The following is an 11637-nucleotide window of genomic DNA, read 5'->3' on the forward strand; positions in this document are numbered from 1 at the left end:
GGAAGTTCCTGAGGGAGATTTGATACAGCTCATTCTGTGCATTGATGAACATTGCCCCTGGTTTCCTGCAGAAGGAACTTTGGAATTAAAACATTGGGATGAAATTGGGACACATTTTCATGGGCTTCCCAGCATTGGTGTTCGGAATTTAAATGCATGGTGCAAGGTTCGATATGCTATGGATTCTTTATCACCAAAAAATATCTCCATAGCTGCATTGCCAACACAAGCTTCAGCTTCTTTAATTCAGTCTGCTATCCTGCCATGTGTTCCAACCCTTGCTTTGCCTGCAGCCCCAGATCCCAAACCTCCAGACTGCAGTTCCTCACCAGAAGACCCAAATCTGCAAAAATACCGTGGTCTGGCTGGAAATGATCCTGCTTTTTCAGCAGCAGCAAAAGCAGCTACCCCTTTGCAACGTGCAGTATTTGCCTGTTCCTTAACTCAGGATACTAAGGCATTCCCTGGTGCTGCAGCAGGAATTCAAGCCCAGCTTTTGGTTCCAGATGAATTCAAGCCTTTGGCACGTACAGTTTTACCCCCATCAGCTGCTGTATTGTTTGCTCACGAATGGGAAATTGCCTGTGGTGCTTATGCTCCTGCTTTACTGCAACAAGCAATGAGAAAAATCAGGCTGATTACAGCAGTGAGTAGCCAAATTGAAAATCCTGAAGCCAAACAAATAATTATCAAACAATTGGCCTTTGAAAATGCCACTGAGGATTGTAAGGTTGCGTTGCGCCCGATAATACACCTTCCTGCCATTGATACAGCTACAATGCTACACATTTGCCAGTCTGTTGGTACAGCCACCCACAAGGCTCAATTGCTGGCAGCAGTACAAGATAAAAACCAACCTGTAGCTATCAATACAGCATTTCCAGCGTGGCAAACCAAGATCACTGATACTTCAGTGTGGGTAGAACAGTGGCCTCCACCAAAAGAAAAAACTGCAGCAATGGCACCATCTCGTTTCTGAACAGCTTATTTCTGAACAATTGACCTTGGCCACATTGAACAATTTCTATCCCACTGGATCCAGCAGACAGGAACAGTTTGCTTTTACATTGCCAGTATATAACAAATGGCAATCCACCCAGCGATATCAGTGGATTGTTCAGCCACAACAGCATGCGGAACTCCCCTACACTTTGCCAAAATTTTGTGGATGAAGCATTGAAACCTTTCCGCATGCGCCACCTAGAGGTGCTGAACACAAGCTGCATCTGGCAGTATTTGCTACACCATTGTTGCCAACAGGAAATTTATATGCTCAGACGGACAAGAAGAAGACTATCTGCATTATAGAATGGTTACATTTACCTCATACCCCTTTGAAGAACATTATTCAGCAAATGAATCCACATCAGACAATTGTTATCAAAGGACGTTCACGTGCTATAACTTTGAGCAGTTTTGATGTTGCATCAATTTATTTGCCATTTTCACAGACTGAACAGCAGCATTTATTGATCACAAATGCTGCCATGCAAATTGTTTTGGCTGATTTTATAGGTCATCATTTCTCTCACACCTCTCCCCTCTGCACTAACCCTTTTCACAGATGGAACAAAAAATAGGGGGGTGGTGACATGGGAAGAGGGAGGAAAATGGAAAGGTTATTTACCCCTCCACAGACTTCTGCCCAGCGAGCAGAGCTAGCGGCTGTGATTCTTGCCTTTCAATCCTTTCCTACTCAATCTTTCAATCTTATTGTGGATACTCAGTATGTATATCGCTTTTTGCTATTTTCCCAATATCTTATATAACTCCTTCCTTGGATTCTGACTTGTTTTCCTTGTTTCTTGCCCTGCAAGCCTTACTTCAGCACACTATCCGCTGTTTCTAAGTCATGGGTAAACCTACGCGTATCAAAACTGATAATGGTCCAGCATATATTTCTAAAACATTTTCGGAATTTTGTATGTTGTGGAATGTGAAATTAACTCATGGTATACACTTTAACTCCATAGGGCAAGCGATAGTGGAAAGAGCGCACCTGACGTTCAAAACACTATTGCTAAAACTGCTTGGCGGCCGAAACATCCAACAGCACTCATTCCTTCAGCTGTTCACCAAGTTCTTTTTGTGTTTAACCATCTTTATATCCACATAATAGGACCCATACTCCCGCGGAATTGCATTTTAGGAAGGAGGAGGCACTCCCCCACCCCTTGGTGGTGTACAGACGCTTGCCTGATTCCGCATGGCATGGACCTGTCCCGCTGATCACGTGGGGACGAGGGTACGTGGCAGTGGACATCGAGGACAAGCCTTTATGGGTTCCAGCTCGATGCGTGCAGCCATGGCAAGTCCCTTCAACTGCGGAAGTGCCTTCCTAAACATTTTCCTTGCCATCTTTTGCTGCACCATTATACAAGGAAGAGAAGCAGACGACACAGTCCAGTTGAAACCACCATATTTCACCTTATCGGCTGGCAAGCAGCAGTTGCCTGAATCCTACACTGGCTGGCAGTATTCACGGCTCAGCCACTCTCGAACTATAAGAACAGTGTTGTTGAATAAGACTTTTAAGGGTGAAAATTATCATAAGATATGGAGGAATAATATTTTTGTACAAGTTATGATTAAGTTTATTAGTTTATTGCATGCTTCTACATGTTGGGTATGTATGCCTGCCCCCAGTTATTTTCAAATTAAAGAGGGAAAGAATCATGGGGCATATATCCAAACTGTCAATATACATTGAAATTCATGTTTAATAGCTCTTGTTCTCTTACAGGAACATACAGTGACCAATCTCAGTGCTATAGAAGTGACACCAGTGCATGGCTAATAAACTAGAAAAGAAGCCTACCATGCAGCATGGAATCAGAATTCTTATATTCTTGGCTTCCAGATGGAAGTTGGCTTCGACATTTATTGATTATAGTGATTATTATAGTAGTTATTTGCATTATTTTGTGTTGCTATATACAATGTATTCATTCTTAATTTCTGTATGTACTACATGGTTCTCCAGTCCACGGCCCGCTTCCGGTGTCAAAAGAGTCGCTTATCTCGCTCGACAAAGCCATTGGTACTGATATATATGATTATGCTTAAAATATAAAGAAAGAGGGCATGTGGGAGCCAGGGTGGGAGCCAGAAAGCCCTGGCAAAGGTTTGTAGTGCCACCTGGTGTCTTGCTGACCCAGTGACCAGCATGTCTGTGCCTTATCATGTATTAGAATTGTATTGACCTTAAAAGGAGTTGTGTTTCCTCTGGGCAGTGTTGACCCTATATGGTGTGGGTGGGTTTAACCCTGGCCAGATGAGGTAACATGAGACACTGGCAAGCAGCCATGCGGCTGGAGAGAACAAAGGGTAATAAAAACGGACTGGAGAGGAGAAGATGTCTGAAAGAGCTGCTCCATCAGTCCAAGGAAATAAGCTAGCTCTCTGCGTCTTTATTTTATGCTGAAAAGCGCCATTTGTAACGGCTGGCCCGACAGTACAGCTTCCGGGTCATGTGGCCAGCATGACTAAGCCGCTTCTGGCGAACCAGAGCAGCGCACAGAAACGCCGTTTACCTTCCCGCTGGAAGCACTTTGACGTGCTTTCGAACTGCTAGGTGGGCAGGAGCAGGGACTGAGCAACGGGAGCTCACCCTGTCGCGGGGATTCGAACTGCCGACCTTCTGATTGGCAAGTCCTAGGCTCTGTGGTTTAACCCACAGTGCCACCCGCGTCCCCAACTAGTACTATTCCACAACAACTAGTACTGTTCCATAAAGAAGTTAGTCTTAAGTGATTGCGACTAAGCAGTCACTTCTTCAAACACATAGCAACATACCAAATGGAGAACACACACTGATCAGAACATGGAGGCCATGTGCTCCTCCATGCTATTACAACAGACCACCTCCTCTTCAAGTCACATGTAGTGGAAGTCTGTCCCAGCTTAGGAGGAAACAGGAAGTCTTCTCCTGAGTGGTACAAAACATCCCCTAACATGTCCACTGTAGGAATGTTGTACTTGACTGCAGTTTTACATCCCACACTTTTAACTACAGCAACTTGGGTGTAAGGGGCTACAGGGACAAAGCAAATAATAACAATCTGTTTTAAAGAACTTCAGGAAGTTCTATTCCTGTGTCATTTATTAGTATTGTTTTTCATGCACTTTTGCCATGGGAAGCAACAAACGTTCCAGCGGATGTAATGCTTTGCCCATAACTCTTTGCTATGAAATTGTGTTAAGAGCTAGAGGGGAAAAGATGTTTCCTCTTGTTTCTGGACCAGCCACATGATGTCATCCTGGACAATTCTCTTTTCAAATACAGGCTCCTTTTTGATAGGCTGAGAACAACCTGAGCTCAGTGCTTCTACCAAAGTTGAGTAATGGAGTGTGTTCAGCTATAGTGCTTTGTCTTGCACTTTCCCCTCTCTTAATTTATAGATCTAGTTACTGCAAAGTGCAAGAAATGTTAAATCCATATTGGATCTACCTATTTTCAGTCCTCTTGGGCTATACAATAAAACATCCGCTGCCAGCTGACGTATGAATAGGGAGGGCGCGTCTGTGCCTTTGATTTATGCCTCCCCAAATGGCGAAAGTGACCAGGAATTTTGTTGTTGTTACAGGATACAACTCCCAAGAGATGCTTTAGAGGAACACAGAGAAGTATTTAGGGGACAGGAAGTTTAATTTGTCTTTCCTATTATTGTTTATGAATGATGAAATTCATAAACAATAAAGAATGTTGTTGCACTTTAACCTCCATTCAATCTTAACCCAAAAAATTACACTAACAGGTTTTTGTGTGTGTTTTTACTACTCCAGTGAGATTTCTAATGTCTATTTGGGGAGATTTCAGGCCCTAGGAATGTTTTTGTGTCTGTAGTGTCAGATGAAGTGTGCTTGACAAAACCAGAACATACAGAGCCAGAAAACGTTTATTTGGAGGTGGTAGAATCATTCTGTGCAGTAAATACTCCCGGATCTTGAATAAATAATAGAATTGTAGAATCGTACAATTGGAAGGGATCCTGAGGATAATCTAGTCCCCTAGAATGCAGGAATCTCAGCTAAAGCATCCCTGACAGATGGTCATCCAACCTCTGCTTAAAAATCTCCAAGGAAGGGGAGACCACCACCTCCCGAAGGAGTCCCTTTCACTGTCTTGATGAAGAACTACCCAACATTGCTGATAACAGAAGGTCCAATGGTGAAATGCGCCACTAATACAATTCTATAATGAAAGCCCTGTAATGTAATGAACAAACTCTGAAGGATGGGATCTTGTCCCTTTTCAAAATTATTATTATAAACCCCTTGGATTATTTTTCTCCCCTGCTGCAGGCGCCGTGGAGAGGAAAGAGAACTTTAAGGATTCCTCATTTATCTTGTTTTTCTGTTTAAGTTTCGAGTTCTTGCAGAGTTCAGGTGTAATCACAGCCTTCTGTTGCAACAGGAACCACCATCTGCTGAGGCATTCTGTAAGCAATCTAACATCTCCCTAGAGATAGTTTAGCATTCAATTCACAAAGAAGGATGGCAGGGACATGTAAACAAAAGGAGACAACTGAAACAGTGAAGAATGGGCTGTGCTCTAAAGATTCAATATGTTCCTTTATAGCGGAAAAAGCCTGTAATGCCATAAAAGCCTGGCAGAGAGTTCTGATGTATTAATTGTTTCCCCCCTGCCTCCTCCCTTCTGTGGCTCCATTAGAGAGTTGAAAGTAACAACCTGGGGTTCTCCCCAGCACTCAAATGCTGGAGTTGATAGAAATCCGGGGCATGTCCCTGGCTCTTGCCCGTGTGTGACCTTCTGAGGTATGGTAAAGAAAACAATTAAGGTTTTTCATCACAAGTGTTTCCAGAAAGAAACTAGTTGAGGAAGTCTGAGGAAACTCAACCACAAAGCCTTTTTTAAAACAAAGGTTAGCACGTGGCCTGTGCTTTTGCTTTTGTTTTAACTAAGCTATCTATTAACCTTCTGGTACTTCCAAGTAGAATGATAAAAAGTGTGGATTTAAAAACCACATGCGTTCAAATGGGTGAGTTGGAGATTTATTTATTTATAAAATATTTTTATTAGCAGTTTCAACATAACAAATTATCAAACCATATAATCGCTTACATTAATTTCCCCCCTCCCTTCCATCCTCCCCCCCCCCGGACTTCCCTCAGCTCCTCTCTCTGATTTCTCAGCACATATTATTCTCTGCATGTTATAAAATTGTACATATCCTTACATTATCTAACATGTTATCAACCAATAAATTTGTGTATGTTTATTCAAAACCTGCCAAGGAGTGCAGTTCATTTTGTTGTCTTTTTAGATAATTTGTAAAAAGCTCCCATTCTTCCTTAAAGTCATGGTTGTCCTTGTCTCGCAATTTATATGTCAATTTAGCCAACTCTGCATAACTCATCAGTTTTTCTTGCCAGTGTTCTTTCGTTGGGATTTCCTCATTCTTCCATCCTTGTGCTATCAAGACTCTTGCCGCTGTTGGGTGAATTGGAGATTCCAATATCTATTCATAATTTTGTATATGAACTGTTCTGGCAGGATCAGTCCTTCCAGTAGGCAGTGTGAGTTGGACACCTCAGGCAGCTGACTTTGCGTGTCAGGAAAGTGCAGCAATTTATTTATTTATGTTGTTGTTGTTGTTGTTGTTGTTGTTGTTGTTGTTGTTGTTGTTGTACTTCTTTTGCCTCTGGGAAGTGGGCGGGTGCTTGCTGGATTTTGTGCCCCAGGTACCAAAATAACTTTGCATTCCTAGGCTGAAATGGGGTGTGGTGACCATTTGCTTTTCTATCCTAGGAAGAAGAAAAAAAAGTCATTGAATGGTCCTGGAAATGATCATATTATTCTGGTTTAATGCAGAATGTAAAGCTGTGATGTAGCATATGTAGCCCAAAAAACTGGTGATCGGGTGATAGTACACCATTTCTGAGCATCAGTATTATAAAGAAGGGTGATACCATGCTTTAGTTATATTATAGACAGTTGGAAATAAGTTGGCCTGTGGCTTGGCTTACTTACATTGGCCATTTTGACAGGTGCTATAGGTATATTTTGCTGCATTTCTTCACACTCATCTGCCTCCTGATTGTCTAAGGTTAAATGACCCCCAAATCCTATGTGGAACCGGCTCCCGCCCCAAATCCTTAAGCTAATGCCTTTCATGGGCTTGGATCTAGAGTTCCCATGAGTGGAGTTAGCTCATAAGACAGGCATAGGCAAACTTGGCCCTCCAGATGTTTTGGGACTACAATTCCCATCATCCCTAGCTAAGAGGACCAGTGGTCAGGGATGATGGGAACTGTAGTCTCAAACCATTTGGAGGGCCGAGTTTGCCTATGCCTGTCATAGGACATCCCAACTGGAGGAAGTGGGAGGAAATGGCTCTTGCTGATTTTACTTTCCGTTGCAGCTCCTGTGTTGGTAAACCACCTAGAAGAGTGCAGGACGTGGGGTTGAAAGCTGCAGGAAGATGGTGGAAAAGTTGGCTGCACTCTACTGGAGCCTCTACTGGACTGCAGTCCCATCATCAAAGAACATCTTTGGATCCAGCCCATAGTGTTTGTGCTTGATGTTTGTGCTGGCTGATCATCATGTCTTTGCAGTAAGATTTGTTTTGCAAGTCACTTTGAGGGTTTTTAAACAGCATAAATATAAACAGTAATAAGTATTAACAATTGTAATTTGGAGTATGCAAGCAGGAATGCACAAAAGTTTTCTGGTACACTAAACCTACTGGTTTCATCTACTCATAATATGTAGTACCGGTGCAGAGTTGGGATGAGTAAGTCCTTGCAAGGGTTAGGGTTCAGATCTATTTGTCTAAAGCATGGTTAGGCAACCTAAGGCCCAGGGGCTGGATTCGGCCCACGGACGGGCCAGGAATCAGCATGTTTTTACATGAGTAGAATGTGTGCTTTTATTTAAAATGCCTCTCTGGATTACTTGTGGGGCATGGGAATTCATTGATTCCCCCCCCTTCAAAATATAGTCTACCCCCCAACAAGGTTTGAGGGACAGTGCTGCTGCCCCCTGCTGAAAAAGTTTGCTGATCCCAGGCCTAGAGACTGTGCTGATGCTGTGAGAAATGGGATTGTCAGGGAACTCAGCAACATTTTGTTCCGGAGAAAGCAAGTTTTTCCTCCTGCACCTGTTGTGATCTGGAATGCTATGTTGATGCTCTGGGAGACGTATCCCAGAATGCTCTCCTGCTAACCCCACTCAAGGGGAAAGGGGGAGAAAAGGGAACACTTGTATCACTCCCTCAAAACACTATACAATGGTACCTCTGGTTATGAACACTTCTGGTTACGAATGCTTCAGGTTACGAGCTCCGCTAACCCGGAAGTAGCTGCTCCTGGTTGTGAACTTTGCCCCAGGATGTGAATGGAAATCGCGTGCCAGAGGTGCGCGTGCAGTGGGAGGCCCCATTAGCGAAAGTGCGCCTCAGGATAAGGATGGTTTCAGCTTAAGAACGGACCTCCGGAATGAATTAAGTTTGTAACCAGAGGTACCACTGTAAAGGGGTAGCCATTGCCAAGGCTCTGCCTTCCCAGCAGGAATGCCCAACCATTTTGTGAAATTCTCTCTCGTATCCACCCACTCTTACAGTCGTCTTTCCTCCATTTTTAATAAAACAATAAACAGGATAGGACATTTATTGAGGACAGTTTTCTACCTGCGTAAAGACTTTAAATTGAGTAATTTTGGACACTTATCTTTTTTATGCATTGGGAAAGTAGTTGTGAAAAATGCATAAAGAAAATGTTACTGTGGAGAATTGGAAATTGCACAATATTTCCTCAGTGAATTTTAAGATGACACTTAACAGAGCATTGTCAAACCCTTTGGGAAAATTCCTGGCACTATCTTGTCAGCCCGAAACATTAAGTGGTCCTTCATTTCTTCTTCTAATGACAGAAAAATGTTTTGTGTAGATTTATTGGAGACGAGGCAGACTGATACCTTGTATAACTGGTTGATGCTGAAATATAGCTTTGACAGTGTGCTATGACTGAAAGCAAATGGCAGAAATTTCTCTTAGAGGTGAACTCAAAAGCACAGCTTTCTTTGGTCACGAGAGGCGATAAGTCACAGAATGCAGAAGGGCTTGCTTCAAAATAAAGGCCCCACAATTTTAATTCTGCTGTGCTGTGTGAAAACCAGATGACCAGGGAAGATTCAGACATCACAGAAGGACACCATGGCTTCTTTCAATCTCATAGTGTGGCAGCAACATCTCTACCCCCCTTTTTTCCAGATATCACCATACTCTGAGATGACCATTAATCTCAGCACACAGCAGCCATATTTGCATGTGAACTGGTTGCATTCAGCAATCACCGGTGGCAGCACTGACACTTGGACAGAGTGAGGCAGCCACATCATACAGTAGATGCTGGTGTGTATGGGGGGGGGGATGATGACATTGCCTTTCCATTTATCCGGAGCCCCTTAGCTGTTCCCCTCTGTTGGTGGGTAGAGCTCTGTGTGCCACACAGCCGTCTCTACCCACTAGACTAGCCTGCTGATCCCCAGTGCTGTTGGGGAAGCCCATTGCCACTATTGAAATACCTTCCAGTCCAGCTGGCTTCTGGGGGGACACACAAGGGGTTCCATATATCGGCTAGCAAAATGTTTTCGGCCTGTCCTCATTATGACCACCATGCAGTGAAGAAACTGAAAATACAGGGGCTCCTCTCTCAGTTCCTTAGTAAGAATCCCATTTCACATCCCATATGGTTTTACCTGGATGAAGTCAACAGGAGTTGACACTTCGCATGGATATGCATGTACTTTGACTGACCATGGTACAGCACAGCCTGGCTCAACCCATATTTTTGGTCTCATTGTGTCACAGTCTGGGCACACGTTGAACCACCACAGTACTTGCTAACATGCACAAAACTGCCAGAAAAGGGTCAAGCTAGATGTGATGTTATTCCAGTGACTGGCCCTAGCATGCTTGTTCTTTCTATACACAGCCTTTCCCAGCTGCCACCACCTCAACCTGGACCAAGACTAGGGCATGGAGGAAAGGGTGTGTTTACCCTTAACCCCTGCCATGGTCCCAGTGTGCCTCAGGGCCTCTGTGGCTGGATTTGCCCTGGGAGAGAAGCTGCCATTGGCTGCTATTTAATCAAGAAAAAGCATGCATGCATGAATCAGTCAGTCATGCACTTAATGTCACCTATAGTTTGCTATAAGTTAACAATGTTAATTGGGCCAATTTCAGACTGAACCTTAAATTTCTAAATCTTCCCATTCGGGCAATCGCCAGAAAATTGGGGAATGGCAAACAATATATTATTAGTGGACTAGTGGTGGTAATATTTTGTTGCTCTTTTGTCTAACAGGGAAATGAATTTGATTCTGCTTCTATTGTTCCTCCCGCAAGCGATGGGGGGAAAAGGGTCCGCTGCCAACGCAATTGAGGACACTCCTGCGGGAAAGGCTTTCTGTCGGAGGAAGGTGGACTCTGAGGATGATGATGAAGATGCACAGGTCACCAAGGAGGTCTGGCTAAAACTAGAGGAAGCAAAAGAAGTGCAGTGTCTAAGGGGGAGGCCAAATGGAGTGAGTGCTGCTGCTGTACTCATGGGGGAGAAACTACAAGAAGAAACGACTCTGGTGGATGATCCCTTTAAAATAAAGACCGGTGGAAAGGTGGACATGAAGAAACTGAAAGAACGGGGCAGGGCCAGGATCAGCGAAGAAGAGGACCTCAACCTTGGGACTTCTTTTGCTGCAGAGACCAACCGGAGGGATGAAGATGCTGATATGATGAAGTACATTGAAACCGAGCTGAAGAGAAGGAAGGGAATTGTGGAAAATGAGGAACAGAAAGTGAAGCAGAAGAACCCAGAGGACTGTCTGTATGAGCTGCCTGAGAACATTCGGGTCTCTTCAGCTAAGAAGACTGAGGAGATGCTGTCCAGTCAGATGCTGAGCAGTATTCCAGAGGTGGACCTCGGAATTGAAGCTAAGATAAAAAACATCATTTCTACCGAGGAGGCCAACGCGCGATTGCTGGCTGAGCAGCAGAACAAAAAGAAAGACAGCAGAACCTCCTTTGTCCCAATGAACATGGCCGTCAACTACGTCCAGCACAACAGATTTTATCACGAAAAGCTGAATGCACCAGTATGGAGAAACAAAGAAGAGCCCAAAGCCCATCCCCTCAGGGTGGGAGACACTGAGAAACCAGAACCTGAGAGGTTCCCACCGAATTGCAAACACCCCCCAGATGAGAAGTTCAAGAAGATGAACCGGCGGTACTGAGGCTGACTTTTCCAGAAGGCAAAAATTCCTCTTCAGACATTAAGGGCAAATGCACAGGGGACTTTGAGAATGTGGCGGTTCACTTAGAATCATCCCTGCAACTGGGAACTTTTTTTGTAAACAGCTTTGATGTTTTTGCACTCAAGCAGTGTGTAAGTTTTAAGAAATAAAACCAACTCTTATAAAAGGTAGGCTTTATAAATAATCTACTGTATTTTTTGCACCATAACACTCACTTTTTTCCTCCTAAAAAGTAAGGGGAAATGTCTGTGCGTGTTATGGAGGGAATGCCTACGGGTTGCATGCCTACGGACTTTCCTCCTCTAAAAACTACATGCGTGTTATGGTCAGGTGCGTGTTATAGAGCGAAAAATACGGTAATT

At 43.7% G+C, this 11637-nt stretch overlaps 1 protein-coding gene across 1 annotated transcript; it reads left to right on the top strand.

Annotated features, from left to right (window-relative positions):
- Positions 1-7482: 7482 nt before the first annotated feature.
- On the top strand, positions 7483-11254 carry LOC128423703 (splicing factor C9orf78 homolog). Its single transcript, XM_053409140.1, has 2 exons — positions 7483-7577; positions 10330-11254. Exons 1-2 carry the CDS (start codon positions 7567-7569, stop codon positions 11252-11254), a joined length of 936 nt encoding a protein of 311 aa, XP_053265115.1. The 5' UTR covers positions 7483-7566.
- Positions 11255-11637: the final 383 nt, after the last annotated feature.

This window comes from Podarcis raffonei, chromosome 11 (genome assembly GCF_027172205.1).
Source record: "Podarcis raffonei isolate rPodRaf1 chromosome 11, rPodRaf1.pri, whole genome shotgun sequence".
NCBI classification, from domain to species: Eukaryota; Metazoa; Chordata; class Lepidosauria; order Squamata; family Lacertidae; genus Podarcis; species Podarcis raffonei.